The sequence below is a fragment of the Strix uralensis genome, chromosome 2 (assembly GCF_047716275.1).
Source record: "Strix uralensis isolate ZFMK-TIS-50842 chromosome 2, bStrUra1, whole genome shotgun sequence".
Classification (NCBI taxonomy): Eukaryota; Metazoa; Chordata; class Aves; order Strigiformes; family Strigidae; genus Strix; species Strix uralensis.
The window spans coordinates 129,192,751-129,214,584 of NC_133973.1; the positions used below are offsets into that span (position 1 = coordinate 129,192,751).

Consider the following 21,834-nt stretch of genomic DNA (forward strand, 5'->3'; position numbering starts at 1 on the left):
TAAGATGATTTGAAGCATCAGCAAACTGTGCCCTTTGTTTCTCAGTAGCCTGATAAATCCATGCCTCAGCTAAGCCTGCACACAGTAGTAACAGTTCAGCTGCGAGATGGCAACTTTGTAAGCCACTAATAACTTTATCACACTCAAATCTGAAGCCATGACACTAGTTGTGCCAGATTTGACACAGAGGCTTTCATTCCTCTTCTGTAGTTGTGAGACCGAGGATAGATCAGGCTGACTATGGCAGAAGGAAGGCAGAACATTGTTGCTTAGAGCTCATTTATACAATTTATTTCAGTATCATGAGATCTGACATTCTGTAGAAGAAATCTGGCAAGCAACATGTATTTGCATTTGGAAAGAAAGGGAAAAGGAAACAAATTGAAGAAAGCTGAAATGCCAGTCGAAGGACTGTGATTACACAGTAGTCATCACTTTAAAAGTTGGCACTAGTCAGCTGGTATTACAAAGTCACCTCAGGTAATTCCCATTCCAAGCATTTGGGAGAAACATTGGTGCTTCAGTCCTGGAAGAATTGCTGATGAAAGGCACCGTAGTGTTTGCCAATGTATGCGGTTATATTGCAGTGTCCTTTTTTTTCTTTTTAAGTTGGCTAAAGACACTACAGGGACTCTCAGGCAGGTTGTAAACAAATTACACTGGTCATAATGCAAGTGTCTGATTAAAAATTAAGATGCTGCCCTCAATTGCTGTGAGAAACCCATCCAAGGCCTCTGGGGCTATGTATCCTGTGCTGTTGAATCACTGCTGAGGACTGCCCTGGGTTACAGTGCTCACTCTGTGTCTAGTCCCAGCTTCTGGGGAACATCCAGGCTTCTACCATCAGTTGTAAGCTTCAGCATGAGGCAAGCATCCTTGGGCACAGCAACTCTTCCACAAACACTTGCAGTACCACTGTCAAGTTACTTCTATGCCAGTCTCTGGACCAGCTACCAGAGAGACCTTACTGTGCGTGTGTTCATGTCTGTGTCTGCCTGTGGGTGAGGCAACTGGGACATCAGGGGATCCAGGGGCAGTTAATGGGTAGACTGGGTGTCATAAGGCCAGTTACTGGGGAATCCAGACTGTGTATGTATATATCTATCTATATGTATGTATATTTTCCCATAACAGGCTTTCATCCTGCTCAGCCAAAGAGGGCAAGAGGATGAGGTTGTTGGTGCTGTTGGAATTTGTGTGAGTGCTGTATTTCTTGTGTTGATCTGTGTAGCTGGTCAAGCACATATGCATATATACATATGCATATATGTAACTACTGTATGTATGTGTGCCTATTGGGAATAAGCTTCACTACTGGTTGGAGCCAAGAACATGGAGCTGTGGTAGCCATACCACCTTTGGGCTTCTAGATTTGTCAGCCCCTAAGACCTTAAACACAGACTTGCACAAAACAGAAAAAAAAAGATGTTTTAGTGCAGTGGAGTTGTTCCCTCATAAAATAATGTGCTTCTATTTTTTTTCTTGGAGCGTATATTCCCATGTAGGTCGATTATATGTCTCTGAAATATGAATATTCATTTTCAGGAAAGGTCTGGCCTACTTTATTGTTTCCCTTACTTCATCTTCTGAACCAAAAGGTTGTTTGTTTTTGTGGACCACAGTGGAATAGACCACCTGCAATACTGAGGGGCAATGTGCAGATGACATGAAGCTCCTTACTTATTCAGCCAGATTGATATTGGCTGCAGGCTGCCTCCTAAAGGACCATTCTCTGGATGAGGCATAATAACGTGCACCGTGCTGACACCTTCCTACCCATTACAAAGTACCACCAGAGCTGGGGAGCCAGGTGGCACCTGAGGATCTTGGCACCGCTCTGCTTCACCATCCCACTACAAGCATCTCTACTTCCTTGTTCTCATTTATGGCACTGCACAAGCTGGGTGCTTGGAAAATGTCAGATAAAGGAAACAAAAGGGAGTGAGACTGTAAAGGTATTGTCCCACACAACCAATCCCATAGCTAAGAGACAACCAATGCCACTTTCTTTGCCCATGTCCCACTTCACTGAAAGCTTCAAGGTTACTGCAGCTGCTGGGATTATGAGACATTTTTAATATTCCCTCTACCAATGTGATTTAGAGCAGTTTTCCCCCTTATCTTTAAAATGCCCTCAACACCTCTGCAGGATCAGTGGAAGAGAGGGGTCTTCAGACTTTCCAGCTGAAATTGTTCCTCTTTATGTCAAATAATTTGAGTATCCATACCCATTTAGAGAAGATGTACCTGGATGTCTCATTGCTGCTTAGCATGCTCATTTGGGTGCAGAGAGCTACATAGTCATTGCTCCAATAATCATGTAGTGCTCCAAGTGTTTATCTTCTAGAATAAAAAAGGCAGCAGCTCCTCAAGCCTCTAATGTGAGAAAAAACTGCTCAGGCACCCAAGTCCTGCAGAGGATTCAATCCGGAGCAGAGACCGTTGCTGGTGGTGAAGTACCAAATGCTGCTCCTCTCTCGGAGAAGCTGCTGAAGTCTTTCATTCCAATTCCTCATTTGCTGTGCTGATTTCCTTGAGTCACATTGTGAAATGCCTTACTCTTCCCAGGAAACTCATATAGCTTCCTGGGGCTTCAACCCCCTTGTGTATAAATCTGGGTCATGGCTCCTGAACCACAAAGCCTAACATGCTGGACAGCCCTGTAACCCATTTTCCCAGTCAATGAACCTCACAGAAATATTCTTGTTTTCTGTCTTCTCAGAAAACTAAGTAGGATGAAACAACAAGTGCTGAGCCCAGCTTATGCTTGATCAGTTGCTGATGGATTACAACATAAAGAGCTTTATTCCTCCTGGACAAGGAGATAATGGATAAGCTGAGCATGACACATTGCTCACGACACTGATGGCAGGAGCTCAGTATTGGAAATAGTGCAGGAATCTGTGCAGAGGAACGTCAGTATTCTCTAGTGTAGGACTAGGAAGTGCCTCATCATAACCCAGTTATTGACAAAGCAATCTAACTCCTACATAGGCTTATTCTGCACCTCTGCTGGAAAGATATGATGAGTTTAGGTGAGGCTTAGCTGGGCTGAGATTCAGTCAGGTATCTGATCTAAACCCCATCACTTAGTCAAGCCAACCTCTGTTTTACACCGATGACAGTTGGCGATGACTCTTCTTAGGTGCAGGAGATAAATTCTTGTTTCTTAAGATAGCTGTCATCCTGTGTGTTATTTCACCCCTTGCTGTCAAACCAGGGCAATGTTTGGCTAGAAATATTTGTTTCTCATTCAGATTTAGGTCTCCCATGCTGTCCAACACTACAAAACCCAAGATTAGATGAGACATGATGGTGTGTCCTGTATGCTTTGTAAATAAGGAAATGCAAATGCAACCATGTGTTGCATGGAAAAGAAAAAGTTAGTATTTGCTGGAGTGTATACCCTGTGTTAACTTTCTCAGGTTCATCTTTGCCATGGTTTGAAGCTGACAGAAAAACGTTACTTAAAGTAAGAGATAGTACAAATGCCAGCTGCTCCAAAGTTTAATAACTAGTTTCCCCTGAAGAGAAAGATAACAAGCAGATTAAAATGGACTGCTGTGGAGGTAGCTGGACTGACTCTATGTAACCCACTCCTGTGCTCTCCAATTCAATTCTTTTGAGACTGAGAGATTGTCATTATTGAGGTTCACAAGGGCATGTAATATAAAAATCACATCTATGGTAGCAAAGTGATAATTTCTTTTGATGAATAGAAGTTAGCTACATGTGGGTGAGAAAAGTACCATGTTTTCCTGTGATTTTTTACAATTTGAACAATTACATCAGCTATTACTGCAGAAGTTCTGCAGGAAGGAAATTCAACCCTATGCTGGCTGTTTGCATCAGAGTTTGTCTTGATCGCTGTGTCACAGAGAGAGCTTTCTCCTCCTCCAATGTTAAGAGAATAGGTGAAGGCTAACCATGTGGCTCTTGCCAAGTTTCAGGGCAAAGTAACCTTTCCTTTTAAAAACCACTAATCGGTTCCATAATATGTAGTGTACAAAGTGATCCATTCTGTAACTGCATTGGCTGAACTAAAATCTTGCAGTAAGAGTGATATGAAACATGCACTTTAAGTGGAACTATTTGAACTGAACCTCCTATATTATTGATTTTTAAGAGCAGAATGGGTCATTACAAACATCTAGCCTGAATAATGACATAGCATTGAGATTGCCAACTACTATATTTGACATATAATCCAGAAGATGTCTGTTTAACCTTTCTCTTGCCATTCCCCTAAAGCAAGGTGTATCAGCAGCGCTATAGATTTTATGTATGCTTAATCGATAAAAAGAACATTTATCTCCAGATCCTGTTCCTTGTCCTTATTTCTCTCTGTTTCCGATTCTGTATGGTCTATCTGTGGATTGCCAGAGGACTTATTTAAGAGTGTGGGTTACTACAGACACAGATACAACCTCAAGTGTACTATATAGACTCAGACCCTGTCTATCCGATGGGCAAAGAAGGGAGGTCCTCTGGAGGACGGGTGCTCTAAAGCCATACTCCTTTGCTTTTGCTTCTGGCCGCCACTCTACCCATGGTACAGGTTAGACGGACCTGTGGTGTGACCCTCCAAGGTTGTTCCTACATCCCTTTGAGTGCTTTGCAATTGCAGTAACAGAAACTGCCCAGACTTACTGAAATAGATGTTAAGAGTTCAGCTCCAGTATCTTGGTGTATGATTTGCTGTTCAGTCCCAGACACAGAGATATCAAAGGAGAGATACTGGGGAGCTGTGTTTCTCAGCAACACCCCAACCTTCCCACTTACACTCTGTTTTCCATGGATATATTTATGTGGTATTTTGCAGTAGATGTGAACTCACTCTACCCACATACTGAGCCCACTTTGAGTGAGTCAGCTCCATCAAACAAGCTGAATAGCTCTGGTTAACGTGCTACTAAACCTGAGAGGTTAAGAGGGGAAGGTTAGTGGCTCTAGTTCAGTGCCAACTGAGGGCTTGTGGTAACAGAGGGAGTGTATGTCCTTCTGCACATTTGTAGACATCCCCAAGGGGAAACCAAATAAAGTCAAATCCTTCCCTGCTAAAAATTTCTATGCTCAAGTTTCCTACCCCATCAGTACTGATCTGCTCTCTATCTCATAGTTGTTGTAGGAGTTTTTGTGTGCCAATAAAGCTTGTGACCAAAGTCATACCTGTCCCAACCTCAAATGAAACACTCTACTGGAGAGAAGTTTTCTTCCTCTGATGCCCCTCCTGGTAAAACAGAGCTGTTTTCTGTGACTGGGTGGCTTCCAGCACAGCAGCTGCTGGTAACGAGGTGATTGTTACGTATCAGAGAAGGGTGAGGGCTGGGATACCTTGCTGCCTTGCCTCAGAGCCTGCTGGTGCTGTGCATGCTGATCAGGACTCTCTTCCCAGTAGGAGCCGTGTAACACACCCAAAGCAGGGAGAAGAGGTTACTGTTACCCAGGATACATTGCAAAAACATAATTAATTCCCCCAAGAGCTTTGGAGGTGGAGAGAGAACTTTCCCAGGTTCAGTATTATTACATACACAAGTAATGGGTCACACACTTTAGGTGTCTGTATTATAGTAATTTCTGAACTTGTGTTTAAACAAACCCTCTGTGCTAGATATTGTGCAGAGATAAAAAGAATTGAGTGGACTCATCTGACCAAAAGACAAAAAGGTGTCTCAGCAGACATGTTTGCATCTGAGCTGGTTGCTAGTCAGTAAATTTTGACTAGTCTTACTGACTGTAAGTGGGGCTCAAAAGGAAATCTCTGCATCCAAGATAATCTCCTACACAGTGCTCCTCACTATTCATAGCCCTAGAGATAAAATGGTTTATGGGGGCTTCTTTGGATATTGTGCTACTACTCCACAATGATCACATTTAAGTACTTCTCCAGCTGTCCTTGGTTTCCAGCTGCCTTCCCTGTCTGCTTCTGAAGTGTGTTTTTATCCTTCTTTATCCATCTTGCATGCATTCAACATATACATACAATCTCACTGAAACCATACAGCCCACACTGATACCGTCCCATCACTTAATTCTCTGCCACACCATGAACATGGTTCTTCTTTTTTTGTGCAGTAGCACTTTATAATCCAGATGTTTAATTCCAAAACACAACCAAAAGGTTATGGACATGTATCCCAAGTAAGACATGACTGTAACATCCACAAGATTTCACTTAGGCACCAGATATCAAAAGATATATTAGCAAAATGCAGAAGCTTTTAGGATGTAAAGTAGCATTTGGGAGCATTAGGGGCTGTCCTGCTACACACCATCATCTCAGCTCTGTTCTGGAAATTGTGCAGAACATCCCTAGATCAGGAGCAAATCCCAGAGACTTTGCTCATAAAAGCTCTACTTGCTTACCCCTGGGCATAGCAGTAGCTCAGTGATGTTCATGGTTTCACTGAGTCAAAGGACTTTAACCATGTTTCACCTTCATGCCAGGGACAAATATGGAGATGACTTCGCCTCGTCCACTGCCTTTATGCAGGCACTTGGGAGGATACAGTGCTGGGCACAGATTGTAAGATCCTGAGCTGACACAACGCAGAAGCACTGTGGGTTTACTGTTACTGTGGGAGAAGGTATATTGCTAATGGCAGCCTCTTGACCTGCCTTTGTCTAACAGATTTTATGTGGCTTCAAGCCATAGTTCATTCAGCTCCAGAAAAATATGAATTTTAGGCTGCATGATCATTTTTTGCAAATATACCTCAGAAAGCAATAAGAGTCTTGCTGTGCCCATATCAAGAAAGAAAATTAATCATATGCTTAGTGTTTATGCAGTGATTTCTCCATTTTTACACTGCTTTATTATTAGCTGATATATCATTGTATTACAATCTCCATCTCAGCTGTGCTTAAGTAACTTGTTTTAGTATCTCTAAGTTTCCATATACCCAATGGGGAAAATAATTCCTTGGCCTCATGCTTTGTCTGTGTTGTCTCCCACTGGAGACAGTTCAGAGTAAGGAATGACTCTTATTTCTTATATTAAACAAGTCTGGAAACCTCATGTTGCCTTACAAGAATTTCTAATGATTCTTTCTGAATGCTTTCACTCCAAATGTTCCAAATTCTTGAAGCAAATAGTTTTTAACTGCTAAAAAAAGTTCTTGTTTCCTGTCAACATTTCAAAATAAGAGAACAACTTGGTTTTTCTCATGCCATTTTTTGGTTTAAAAAACCTGAGCTGACATTTAAGAGAAAATGAAAATGTTCTGTTTCAAAAACAGTAAAAGTAAGAAGCTTTTATTTTGACATCTCCCGGGAGTGAAAATCAAATTTCCTCTTGTTGAAGTATTTTTTTAAAAAAATCACTTTTGACATAATCTTAAATTTAATTTTTGGAGTGGAAAAAGGGACTGGCATAAAGGTGAGTATATTGAGACCACAGGGACTAAAAGTGTCCATAAATTTGGCTTAGGGAATAGGGCGTTGCTGGCATGCGAATCAGGATGTGTAGATTTTGGGTTCTAATATATCTTTAAACAGATTGCTCCATACATGATTTTCAGTTTAACACTTTACTGATAAACAATATCATAAGGAACATTTTATTGTTAGATTCTCAGATAAGCCAGAGTCTGACGTTTCCTCAAGCTCCCAGCCTGCCACTGAAGAAGAAGGGGTTATTTTAGCATTCTGCAGAGGAGTCTGTGGCAGTTGATGTTGCTGAACAGCAGAGAGACATTTGCCTTGATTAGGCAGAATTTGTGGCATTTTCATTGGGCTCTGAAGCTGATGTGTAGGAGAGTTTCTTCTGCCCCCGCTTGAAAGTGTGCATGCATGTAAGTGTCTGTAAATGAGAGTGTCTCCATTTCCTCTGTGACCTTATGCTTGACTTGGATTACTTTTACTAGATTGCATGTACACACACACACAAATATACACACCCTCACCCCCACCCATCAAGGTTTTGTCTCTGATGCAAGAATTTAGTCCTGTGTGATAGCAAGCAAAAGAGTAACTGAAACAATAAGATCAGCATAGGGATGTCCAGCTGTCTCTTGTCATTGCCATTTCATGTGATTGTAAATTAATCTGCTGCTATCTCCTGTTGCTCATGGTGCTTTGATACCTGACAGCCATAATCAAAGGCCAAGATTATGCCAGGCGCTGCACAGAGCAGCACAATTAGACAGTTCCTTAATGACAGAATATAACATACACATAGGACAAGGGACAACAGATAGATATAAACAGATGGGGGAGGACTAGGCAACTATGCAGCAGTTCACTCACTAAGTGAAGGTTTCATCTTACTAATGGTTGAACTTTTCTGTAACTGTCATGTTGAAGGGAAGAACAGCAACTGAATCTGTGGATGTGTTGGGTGAACAATGCCCGCCCAGGAGGAATATGTAGGCACTTGTCTGAATGCCAAACAGATGTATGATAGAGATTGATATAACAAACTTATTGGAGGGGTGAGTGAGTTCCTTAACAATAAGAAATGATTTAGGGATGGAGAGTGAAAGGACTTGAAAATAGAGATCAGCAGTGCATCTGATGTGAGAGAGAGCAAAGAAATGGCAGAAGGGTATGAACAGAGAGGAGAACCTGGGCAGAACATTGAGTTAATGCAATGATGGTTGCAGCAGTATTCTGAGCTGTGCAGTTACTCATGAAAGCTGGAGAACAAGGTCCTGTAGTGGCGGCATCACTAGAACTGACAATCTGGGTCTAGCTGTACAAATAGTCTAACAAGCCTAGACTTTAGAAATGCAAGGGACTGAAATCCTACACTTTATTGTGTGTCTCTAGAAAATCAGTTCTAAATTGCTTGTTCTAAAATCAGGGCCTCTGAAAGTCATCCATATTATTGTAATAAACACCATCCATTACTGCAGAACTTAGAAATGAGGTGAGGACTGGGGTCCTATTGCATTAGCTGCTGTACAAGTATAAACTAGTATGGAGATCTTTAATGGCAACTTATTTTAGCCTTTCCTTTACTTTAGCTTTTCCTACAGTTTATAAGGGGAAATTTTGGAGTGGGATGTGGAAGTCAAGAAGAGGAGAGGCACAGAGCAAATGAGAAGAAAGATGGAAGAAACATTCAAAGGACAGAAGTGCAGGGAGAACAGATGAAGATACTATGTGGCTATAGGGATGGAGGCTCTGAAAGAGTCGGCACAGAGGAAAGAGTTTCTTTTCAGAGCACAGAAAACACCCTAGTGAGCTCAAGTGGGACTGTGGGCCCTTGCTTTCACTGCTTGTGCAGCTGCTTCTTCCAGCTTGAGTGGGTTGGCTCCTCCCTTGTTATTCCCTTGTGCTGACTGTAGAGCATATCTGAATAGCAAAGAAATTTGCAATTAAGAGAAATGCTTCAGAGAGCTAAAAAAGCTCTCATTTTTGCTGAATGTATATTTTGTTGCATGTTTTTTCTTTTTTTTTTTTTTTTTTTTAAGCCATTCAATTAGCAATTAATAGTTTTCAGGGTGATCACCTGCTTTTACCAAGCACTGAAGTTTGATCTCTAGGTCTTCTAGCTAGCAAATAAGAAGGCAGGGAACCTGGTTCATCATTGCTAGGAAAGCTGCTGCCTGGGTACCTTCATACTTCTGCACTACTGGAAGTACATGACCTTAAAAGAAGGGGAAGCTCTTTACTTTTCACCTGAGAGATCTCAACTACACCTCTGCTCTGTCCATCCTTCCCTCATTTTGTGCATTAGGCCTGGGTAGGAAAGGCTGGGGGGTAGCAGATGGGAGGCTGACTGTTGCTCAGTTTGGAAAGCAGCTCTTAACATTTGGCTCACACCTGTCAGCAGACTCCGTATACACTTGTTTATCCTCCTCTGTACCATATGTTTCTATGCAAAGCCAGTTCCAATGATCTATTGCCTTACTTCTATCACTCCTATTATGGTCGTAACTGAGCATTTCACAGTCGTTAATGCACTTACGCTGACAGCGTCCCTGTTGCGTAGGCATCTAATATCACCCACTTTACAGATGGGTTAGCTGAAGCTTAGATCAACAGCTCCTCAAAAGTCTTGTTGAAATCGATGGGAAGGAAACATCCCCAGGAGATGTGACTTTGGGAGAGAAAACTACATGCTCAGTTTCACCCAAGCAATTTGCGGTGGAGTGAGGAATCCCTCTTTTGGGTACTACTTGGATGCTCAAAGTGCCAGACCATTCTTGATTTCTTGACACAGAGCTGTTCCCTGCCTTTGCAAGACTCAGCAGACCTGTGGTTGCTGGTGTCCAGTCTTTTTACACCCTTTGCTGTAAATCCCCATCACACAACTCTCCATGTCCTCACCAAGGCCTGGAAGAGGTGCTGTCCTTGGCAGAAGACTTAGTTAAAAAGTTAGTTAAAAGCCCATTAGCCCAATATAATGATAGCAATCAGCTCAGAAGTGTTCTGCTAATTGAAAAAAGTTGTTAAGAACCAATAAAATGCTTCTACTGCTGTGGAGACTGTTTCTCCTGTTTCCTCTATTCTTTGTATTCTTGTTTGCCTCTCAGAAAATAACTTCTTCGCAGCCCTTCAGATTTAAAGTCTATGTAGGAGAGGAATAGAGTTTTTTAAAATGTACTGTACGTACCTATCAGTCACCTACTTATTAATTATAACTAAAAGCATGATTAATCTGTCATGGATAAGGCTGCTAAGTAACCCTAATCATGCTAATGCATTTCTGTCACTTACACAAAAGGCAGCATTATTACCAGTTTTTACATCCGTGTGCACTGAAGCCCATATACACAGCAGCTGCAGAGCACTGGTAACATTCCTTCTGCCACAGATGGGATGAGACTGCATTATGGATATCTGTATTGCCCCCACAATGCCTGTGCAGTGATTTATTTCCTCAACACTAGTAGGATTTAATGATGTTATCTTTTGCAAATAATTTTGCCTTCTAAAACGGATAATAACTACAGATATGAAAAGTATTTCCACGAGCTCATAATGACTATGACTGAAATTCCTCTGTGGGAGGGGTCAGCATGAAGACCAAAGTGCTACTTAAGCCCTGCAATGAGTGGGAGCTGAGATGCGTAGGTCTTATACAAGTGTGAATGGAAACACTTTTGAGAAAGGAAAACAATTCTGATATTGTGAAGCATAATGCTTTCTCTTCTGTGTTCCTTTTCTCTGAATATTCAATTGATCCATTTTTTAATAGCCTAGATATTGGAACGTTAATTTCCAGGTGCCAAACGAAATTTGTAACCGCACCTGAAACCCTTGTGCATGCATCCTGTCAAGCAGTCAATTGGTGGATATGCTAAATCACAGCTAAGCTATGCTGTTTAACTTTTAAAATATTCTAAAGAAAAGCTTTTCACAGAAAAGAGTTTCAAAACTGACACCTCCAGAAGGCTAATTATACCCTACAGTATTAGGAGCAGAAGACAGGTGGGTCACCCTTTGAAGGAACCATTCCACTGCTGCCTGAGTGACCTGCTCAGACTTGATGCCCTATTTCTGGATGAGTATGAAGTACGAAGAATGCAACAATTAGGCTTATTAAATATATAAACTGAGGAGAAAAAGTCCCACTTCAAATCTGTGTTTTTTCACCTACTAGCTTTTTGGTTAAATAAGGTAAAGTTTTATATAAGAGTTTTGGTGTCAGTTGCCTGAAACTAAAGAACTTCGCTGCCAGATGATGTCTGCAAGATATAATCTGCATCCCTCCTGTGCTGCATGCTTCAGTGACCTAAATAAAGAAACCATTTTGGTTTTCATCTGACTAAGCACCTTGCTGCATGCAGGCAGGGTCTCAGTCAGTAGGTTTCTGAGCACACAAATTTATGAGAGTCCCAAAAGTTTGCACAGGGTAATATTTTTTTTGTTCTAAGCATTGTAGTAGCCAAGTCATGGTCAGTGCATGTTGGGAATGTAGAGGAAGATTGGTAAGAAAATATAAACTGCTACAGAACAAGTGTTGTTTGTGTGGCTTTTACAGTCCTTTGCTCAGCTAACTTTCTTTTTGATTGCTCTTTAGTCATCACGGTTTGGTGTAATGAGTCCACAATAAAATTTTTGTAGCCATTGACATGTGTTATAGTGACACAGAAATTTTTAAGCTCACCATTAAATCATGGAATGCTGTCCTTAACTTAACAATTTCACTCTTTTCTTGCAAAACTGTGATCCCCTACCCTTTCTTATTAATAAACATGATATCCTTCTGTTTGCTTTCCTTTCATTCTGCACAGCTGTACTCTTCTCTTTCATCAAGAGACAGTCATAATTTTGTTTGTCACACTGAAACACAGATTTTTTTCTTCTTTATTTTTGAATAGCAAGTTTGGATTTTCCTTATGGAATAGAAATTAAAACAGCACTGACATTTAGAATGTAAAGGAATTGCTCCAACTGATTATAGTTGTGTTAAAATGAGTCACGCACTTTTGGTCCAAACTTCCTGACATACACATCCACATATATTAATCACTATGACATCATTGAAGAATTATTTTTACCTTGGTAATAAAAGCTGAATGCATTTGTCAACTTGTCAAATTATATTTAATCCAATGAACATGCAGACAGGTTAGGAAAGACGCTCTCAAATAATTGCAGAGCTAAATTCTACATGTCTGAAAATGTGTGCATGTAAAGACATGTAAAATATTTGCAGTTTTGAAATGCAGGTGAAAAGTACTCTGTAAAAACACAAAATAAATTAGGTTTACTAAGAAAAATTAAACTCACCTGTCAACAAATGCATGGTGTAGTACGAAAATAGGATCATTTGCAGAGCCTTGTACTTGGGACATGGAGCCATTCATGTAGATGTGAAGTGCATTATGCAAACCGCTTTGAGATATGTTTGATATTGCAGTCCGTGGATCAGCAAAGCCTGTACATCCAAGATGAAATCATTTGCTGATATGACAATGCGTATAATTCTTTTTCCATTAAGACTGAAGATCAAAGTACCTACTTTCACTTCATTTACGTTCAGCTTTTTAGACAAGGGCTTAGGAAAACACGTAAAGGAGTGCTAATATATTTCAAAGGCATAGCAAAGATGAAATTAGAATAAGCTAAATTAAAACTCCTGCCATGTAGCTAATGCAGCATGTCAGCAAATGTACTGCTTAATTGCTTTATATTTTTAAATTACTTTGTCCATTGTGTCTGGTTGTTAAAAGACAACATAATCCCTGCAGACATTTATGTGTGTACATTTATTCATGTTGAGAATATTTATTCACTTTATTTTCATTTTTGATCTCTATACTTATAGGTTCCTAAGATAAAACAGGCTATTGTATCTTACCATATACTCAGTCATTTAATAATGTTTGTTTCTATAGAACACATTCTTTTATTGATAGGAGTCAACACGATACAAGCTATAATCTTTACAAAAGGATTTGGTAAATAATTAATAATTTCCCACAGTCAGACTTGCAGGATGAGTCTGTGGATTGCTGTTATTTTGGAGGGCACGTAAAATATGGGCTTTGAGAAGAAGTCACACAGACCAAGCCCCAGATAAGAAATACTGGAAGATGACTGTCCCTTAGCTTTTGTTTTGGCAGCCTGTCCATACCTCAGCTCTGATGTTGGTAGCCCTTCTCAGCATCCTGACAGCCAAGCTTCCTTCCCACATGTAAGGATTCCTAATAAAAGTCAACTCAACCATCTAATCCTTCTCTGGGATTTTCCAGAACAATAAAAACAGAAACACATATCATCTACTTAATCTATTTCTTAACCTGATGCTAGTTCTACCATTTAACCCATGCTACAAAACCTCTCTGTTCTCTCTCTTTTATTTGGTTCCTGAAGATGTCTTGTTCTCACAATTTCTGTAAGCTGTAGGATGAGGAAGCATATTGGAGACTTATTAAAACATCTTTACAATTTAATAATCAAAAAAAAGGGCTGTGAACTATATGCTTGTTCTGCTGATCCTCAGTGTTTTCCCAATATTGTTGCAGTCTATCAGGTCTGCAAGGTGGGGAAAAGAAAGATCTTAGCTCTTCACTTTGTGAAATGCCTCATGTGCTTTGAACACATTTTATTTACTTATTTGGACCAAGAACTAACATTTGAATGAGAATCAACAATATACTTTTGAAGTGAATCTCCCAACAGTCCTTCTGTTTCATGCTGGACTCACAGGGCACTTTCTGGCTTTGCAAGATGGATCATCTGTGGGTGTTCAGTTCATGGGACTGAACTAGAGCTAGTGTAGAAGAACCCCTTCCATGTCAAAACCCTCATGTGTAACGTCAAAATCAGGTCCTCAGTACCAATGGTTTTACTTTTTGGATTTGCTCCTCTTTGAATCCCACAAAAGATTAACTGAGATGTGGCTAGAGATGCGTTATGAGTAGAGTCATACTCTGTGAATTTGGAAACTTGAGTTTTAGATGCCACTGGGACTCTGATCTTCTGTGTTGAAACGATTGAATCAATTTGTAACTCTAAATTCCCTCATTGGGCTTTGCCTTGTCTGTTAGCCTCTTCAAACAAGGAAAAGCATCTGGCATAAACCCACTGATAATTATAATAAGGATCAAATCATAGCTGTGTCACCTAAGAACCAATATACCATAATAACCATCCATCTTCTTGATTGTAATAGTATGACAAGGATTTTGATAAATTCAAGGGAAGTCAGACTAGAAAACATAATCAGGACTGCTAGAGGAGGTAGAGTTGGCTTATGGTGAAAATTGTGAGACTTCAAGGTGGAGTGAATCTGTATTTAGGAGAGAAAGAGGAGTGTGTTAAAGCTTACAGGTAACTGCAGATTTCAAGTATGTTGGATGTGGACTGGGATTATTGAAGACGCCGCATGGTGACATATACAGCAATGAGCAGAAGTTCTCAGTAGGAAAATCTTGCCCACAGAAATTTACCTGATGGTGAATGCTATGTTACCTAGCTGTTAATCAGGGGAAGCAGCAGAATAAAATATTACCTATGAAGAATGATGTACATTGACAGTCTAGCCAAAATTACAGGAACTGATGGCAAGAATTTTGACCTTCTTTGCTGATGGTCACAGCACATGATCATTGAGATCTGTTGATGTAGCAATACTAGGAAATTTCTGTGAATATTAACTGAAAATAATCTACCTGTATATCATTCTGAAGCAAATCCTCCACTTATATTCAGCTGTATTATATTTAAGGGATGATAAACTTTATGCAGAGTCAAGGCAGAAGGCTAGATGTTTTATATCAGACTTGGGATACTTAAAATTTCTTAATGCATTGCAAACTAATCATTCATAAAATATGTACAGAATACTCATTTTGGCTGGGGACATCTCTTCATGGAACTCTGCACATGAGCAATTTATCTTAATAACCAAAAGCTCTGTAACTGGGACAGCTTTAGCAACTGCACCCTTCAGCTGCCAGTTAATTGGGGTGCATTCAGTCAGTGTCAAAGGTGACATCATGTTTAACCATGCACATAAGAAGTTCTAATATCTGATTTCTTGTTATGAAAACTCTATATAAATTGTAAAGTTAGCAGGAATAAAACCACAATGTGGTGTCACTTTATTTTATTAGCCTGGGTATTATTCTTTTTTCTCAGACTTTTTAAAAGACATCAGTACAATCAGCTATTCAGGATGACATACTATGAAAAAAGGTAGAACCAATTAAAAAAAAAGTGAAAACATGAGAATTTTTTCAGAGTACAGGAAACTTTGCTTAGGTGGTTGCAGTAGAATCACCTCTACAGCAAATGTGAGGCTACAGATCTACAAGTGCAGTGAGTTGAAATAAGAGTTCCCTGCCTCTAGACAGGGGAACTCCACTTCCTCCACCTGTCTTGCCCCATGCCGTGTCTTCCTCTCCCGTGCGTTAACTGCACCTCGTCAGTCCTTGTGTGAACTTATTTAACTCACCAAGCTGGCAGTAAACTACCCTGGAGTGTGGGATGTCAGTTTTTCTCTGGGTTACTGAGATACTGTACCTCGTGTAAGGGTATGATGAGAACCAGTGTTGGTACCAAAAAAGGAGAGCGAGTGACTGACTGTTGGATGGAGGAGACTGCATAGAGAAGCAGGACTGTCCCTGATGGCAGTGAGCTGTTAAATCATCTGGCCAGTAGAGGAAGCTGTAGCATTCAGATATCCTTTTAAACCCTCGTTAAATTACGGTGCATTAGAAATAGCCATTAGGGCATACATCACTGAAATGAATGGAAGTTTTACCAGTGATTTCATTAAGAGGAAAATCACATTTTTAAGACATCATAAACCTGATTCTGATCTTGCTCACATCACTGTATATCAGCAAGAGCGATTCAGTGGATTTGAAGTAGCTTCACTGGAGCCAGGACAAATTAAATCAGATGGGGATTTAGCCCAAAGTTTATTATAGGAGGAGCTAATGATGCCATTCAAAATTAAGGCTGTCTGTCAGTTTTTAGGATGATATACAGGTGATTCTCACTGAACATGCTGTTGGGTCAGGTATATGTCTTTTAATAAAGTATTTAATTATATTAACTGTGGATTTTACAATCTAATAACAGAGAACACAGAGGTCATGTACAACCAGTCAGGTGCAAAGCTTCATATATTGAAAGCAGGTAATGTTTTCCTCAGTTGCTCATTTGCCATGGACTGAAACACTGTAAGCAGAGGGTATGGCAGAACATGGAGAGCATTAGCAGTGTTCAGTGCTACAGGAATGGAGGAACCATTCCAACAATCCTATCTCCTCTGACTATCTTAGTGGACTGCTTTACATCTGTGGTTTCCCTAACATCACTGAGGTATTCATAACAGTTTTGCAGGTGTTTTTTTAACTGCAAAACTGTTTTTCTTACAAAATGAATTTTAGTTTTGTATGACTTCCTAGGCCAGTGCTTAGGACACCTGGGACTTTAAGAGCCAAATTCTGCTTTGTATGTCACATGTGGAGGGGATTGAGTGCACCCTCAGTAAGTTTGCATATGACACCAAGTTGGGTGGGAGTGTTAATTTTCTTGAGGGTAGGAAGGCCCTACAAAGGGATCTGGGCAGGCTGGATTCATGGGCCGAGGCCAATTGCATGAGGTTCAACAAGGATCAGTGCTGGGTCCTGCATTTGGGTCACAACCCTATGTAACTTTTGGATTTGGAAAGAGAGGCTGGAAAGCTGCCTGGCGGGAAAGGACCTGGGGGTGTTGGTTGACAGTTGAGTACGAGCCAGCAATGTGCCCAGGTGGCCAAGAAGGCCAACAGCACCCTGGCTTGTGTCAGAAATAGTGTAACCAACAGGACTAGGGAAGTGATCATCCCCCTGTTCTTGACACTGCTGCCTCTGCACCTTGAATACTGTGTTCAGTTTTGGGCCCCTCACTACAAGAAAGACTTTAAGGTGCTGGAGTCTGTCCAAAAAAGAGCAACGAAGATGGTGAAGGGTCTAGAGCACAAGTCTGAGGGAACTGGGGTTGTTTATCCTGGAGAAAATGAGACTGAAGGGAGACCTTATTGCTCTCTACAACTACCTGAAAGGAGGTCGTAGCGAGGTGGGGGTCAGTCTCTTCTCCCAAGTAACAAGTGATAGAACAAGAGGAAATGTCCTCAGATTGCACCAGGGGAGGTTTAGACTGGATATCGGGAAAAATTTCTTCACTGAAGCATTATTGACCGCTGGAACAGGCTGCCCAGAGAAGTGGTTGAGTAACCACAGAATCATAGAATGGTTTAGGCTGGAAGGGACCTTAAAGATCATCTGGTTCCAACCCCCCTGCCATGGACAGGGACACCTTCCACTGGATCAGGTTGCTCAAAGCATCCACAACTTCTCTGGGCAACCTGTTCCAGTGTCTCAGCACCCTCACAGTAAAAAATGTCTTCCTTATATCTAATCTATATCTACCCTCTTTGAGTTTAAAACCATTACCCCTCATCCTATCACTACACTCACTGATAAAGAGTCCCTCCCCATCTTTCCTGTAGGCCCCCTTTAAGTACTGAAAGGCTGCTATAAAGTCTCCTTGGAGACTTCTCTTCTCCAGGCTGAACAACCCCGACCATCTCAGCCTGTTCTCACAGGGGAGGTGCTCCAGCCCCGTGATTGTCTTCATGACCTCCACTGGACCTGCTCCAACAGGTCCATGTCTTATTATGCTGGGGGACCCAGAGCTGGATGCAGCACTACAGGTGGGGTCTCATGAGAGCAGAGTAGAGAGGGAGAATCCCCTCCCTCCACCTGCTGGCCACACTTCTCTTGATGCAGCCCAGGATGCAGTTGGCTTTCTGGGCTGTGAGCACACATTGCTGGCTTATAGTCAGTTTTCCATTCACTAACACCCCCAAGTCCTTTTCCGCAGGGCTGCTCTCAATCCACTCATCACCCAGCCTGTATTTGTGTCTGGGATTTCCTTGACACATGTGCAGGACCTTGCACTTGGCCTTGTTGAACTTCATGAGATTTGCATGCACCCACCACTCAAGCCTGTCCGGGTCCCTCTGGATGGCACATCTCTTCTCTCTAGCATGTCAACCACACCACACAGCTTGGGGTCATTGGCAAACTTGCTGAGGGTGCACTCAATCCCACTGTCCATGTAACCGACAAAGATGTTAAACAGCACTGGTCCTAACACCAACCCCTGAGGAACACCACTCATCATTGCTCTCCACTTGGACATCGAGCCATTGACCGCAACTCAACCACTGAGTGGTCCATCTGCTAAATCCACATCTCTCCAGTTTAGAGACAAGGATGTCATGTGGGACACTGTCAAATGCTTTACTTCTACCTACATATAGATATAGGAATTTTAAGGCCATATGCTTGCTGGTCTTTGAAGTTAGTGATGGTATTCTTGTTTACGTGTGTGGAGTTTTTCTGCCATTGGCAATCTGACAGGAAAATTTTCAAGAATAAATCTTACATATTTTCTCAAGCAATATTTTTACTGTAATCTCCTTAGAGTGAAGTAGCTGCAACATCTGCAGAATTTGGCCTAGGGGGCCCTAGTAAATTAAAGTTTGTGATTATCTAAATTAGACCATGTCACGATCTAGGTTTTTTTCATTAAATTACTTCTGTAGAGCTTCACTGTGGTCTGGACTGAATAGACTTTCTAGTTCTTTAGTAATGACTCTCTGCAACTTGACAGTACTTTCTCAATGTGCAGCATAAATTTACCCAGAGGTTGAGGTTTGAGCTGGGTGAAGAATGTTGGCTGTAGGCTAAAACTTTTTTAATTAGAAGCTTTCTGTTGGCAAACTTCATTTTGAGAAATCATTTTTCATTAGCTATATGGATCACAGTGAAAATACTGAGAAATTTTTTCCAGATGAAAAACTCTCATTTCAGAAAAAAGGAAAAAGTCTTATTAAAATGAAATTACATTTTTTGGGATGTTTTATTCCATTATTTCCTGACAGGACAGCAGTAATGATACATAATTGTGACAGACAGTGGAGTGTTATGACATAGCTTGGCTTGATACCGTGTGTCATGACTTAACTAATGAATAATGAAAGTGATACAGTTTTATAAATTTTTCTTAAAAATTATCTTTTGTCACTTTGTGCAAAACTTAGAAGGCAATGAATTTGAGATGAATTGCCATGAATAGAATAATTTAAAATGTGGAATTTGCTCATAAAGAAAATCTAATTTTTTCAGCCATCTCTTATTCTTAGGAGTTACCATTCAAGGTGTTACACCAAAACTGAACTGCATTAAGAAAAAACCCAACTATTTCATTTTCAGTCAGCTAATCCATTTCTGATCTTACCTTATGCTTATAAACTAGACTGATTTTCTGTTCTCTTGTATCCATGAAGTGTCCAATGAAGTCAACATTGTTCCCCAGTCAGGGCCACAATTCAACAAATCCTATTTAAAATAATTGCTTCCACTTCAAGAAGCAATGTGCAAACTGCTTTTAACCTGTTGTGTTTCCATCAAAGCAAAAACTGGCCTGTCCCAGAGTGAGAGGGCAACCCCATGTGCTCAGCCTCAGCAGCATGTTGCTTTATTGAACAGTACTGACCTTTGCTGTTTATGGCTGTTGTGGTTACTCTTCAGCAACATAATTTCTGTCTTTATAACATCATTTTCTATTAATCAAACACAGATTTGGCCTGTGTTGTTAGATTCTGGTCATAATGATGATGATACCTACCCCTTCAAAGGGTAAAAATGTGTTGTCGTTGTTCCATTGCACTCAAGCACAGAAGAGCATAAAATTTTGCCCAGAAGGGGTTCTTCTACATGATCAGTGCTTCTAAGTGATCAAAGGTGTTTCCCATTACAGAACTAAAACTGAGGAGTAAATCTCACATAAGTGTAAATCAGGAGCCATTCAATTACAGTCACTGGCTTCATTCTGGTCATCTTTAGTAAATTTAGAGTAACTCCAGTAAAGTCAACGGACTTAATTTGGATTTACTTTGGATCTAAATGAGATTAGAATTTGACTTTAGGTGTGTTGGCACAGACTTGTATAAACAAGTAAAGAAGGATTGAAAAGATTTTTGGTTAGAAAAAGAAGTAAATATTAGGAACTATAGAATGTTAGCAGGTTTGTAAGAATGCCGTCACATAGAAGTGGGTACTGGCATGATAAATTCAAGCTGGCTATTTAAGCTTGTCATCTGCACAAAACAAAAAACTAAGCAGGCCATTTGTAAGAAAGGAGAGAACACAATATGGGTTGTTTTGGCAGTAAAACTTGTTTAAAAAATTTCTAACATCTTTTTCAACATTAGCCATGTATTCCTGGCTTTGCATTGCTGTTCACTATCTGGTTAGTTAAATAAGATAGTTGACAGAAATGTTTGTGGTCCTGTGGCCTAAAGTTGAGTGTTGAAATAATTCAGGTTAAAAATAAATAATATCCTTAAAGAAAAAAAATATAAAAAGCTGTCTCAGAATAACACTGTGTCTAGTGAAATAAGCTTCATCTCCATAATAATATAGATAAACGCCTACTGAGCCACATCTGGCTTGCATTCAGACAGACTCATCACCAAAAAAGCCCCTTATTGTGGAGAGCTGTGGACACAGTTTCACTTCAGTGATCTCTGGCTCTAATGAAATATTCTTTTGGAAAGAAAGGTAGCATCACTCTGTTGATATGTAGTCTCTTCTGTATCAGCTCTTGAGCACGGTAGATCTCCTTTAGCTAGGCTATAAGAGTTAGACAACAATCTAGGATCTGGTAATTGCACTGGGAGTTGGACTGTGAACAAACATGGTCACTTTTTTAACAGGATTTGCCCTAGCATAGAGAGGATCTAGTGTGAGCTTGTTTTGCTTTTTTGGTTTCATGTTTACAGAGCTTCTAAGGAGGGAACATTCACTGCCTCAGTCTTATCCTACTAAGCTTTTCCTTACTGTGCTACAGTTTCCCAAGCTCCGTCCACATGGATCCTAGGACTTGCAAAGGTCCACCTTCACTGCCAGGAGAAAAGGAGCTACTCAGTCTCTTTTCTTCCCTTTTAGAATCACATAGGAAGGATCCTAAAGATACTCTGAAAGGGCTATGGTGCATGTCAGGGAGGGCACATCTGGATGGACTGATAAAACAGGCATGCTCTGCCCCTGCGTTGAGATAACTGGATGCATCCAGAAGCCATGCAGCGCTCTGACCAAGCTAATATATGCTGCTTCTGTAGCTACCTAAGCTGTATGGCTTCTGAATGGTACCTGACTTGCATACATCCTCAAGAACGTGTAATTTTTTTCCCCAGTCTATCAGAAGAGCTATCTATCTAAATCACATGAAAACCATTACAACCTAATGGTGGCAACCATGACTTTCCTCATTTGGAGGGCTCCGAATGACCATAGTGGTGAGCCAGAGCTTCATAACCTCAGTTAGGAGAAAGATGAACACTCTTCAGCTTCTGAAGGGTTGTTACACAGA

At 40.7% G+C, this 21,834-nt stretch overlaps 1 protein-coding gene across 1 annotated transcript in view; it reads right to left on the bottom strand.

Moving 5' to 3' along the window:
• Positions 1 to 21,834, bottom strand: part of TYR (tyrosinase) — a 50,913-nt gene that overhangs the window by 16,121 nt on the left and 12,958 nt on the right. Inside the window, exon 3 of the mRNA XM_074861060.1 lies at positions 12,685 to 12,832. Coding sequence (XP_074717161.1) covers positions 12,685 to 12,832 — 148 coding nt within the window. The remainder of the gene's footprint in view (positions 1 to 12,684; positions 12,833 to 21,834) is intronic.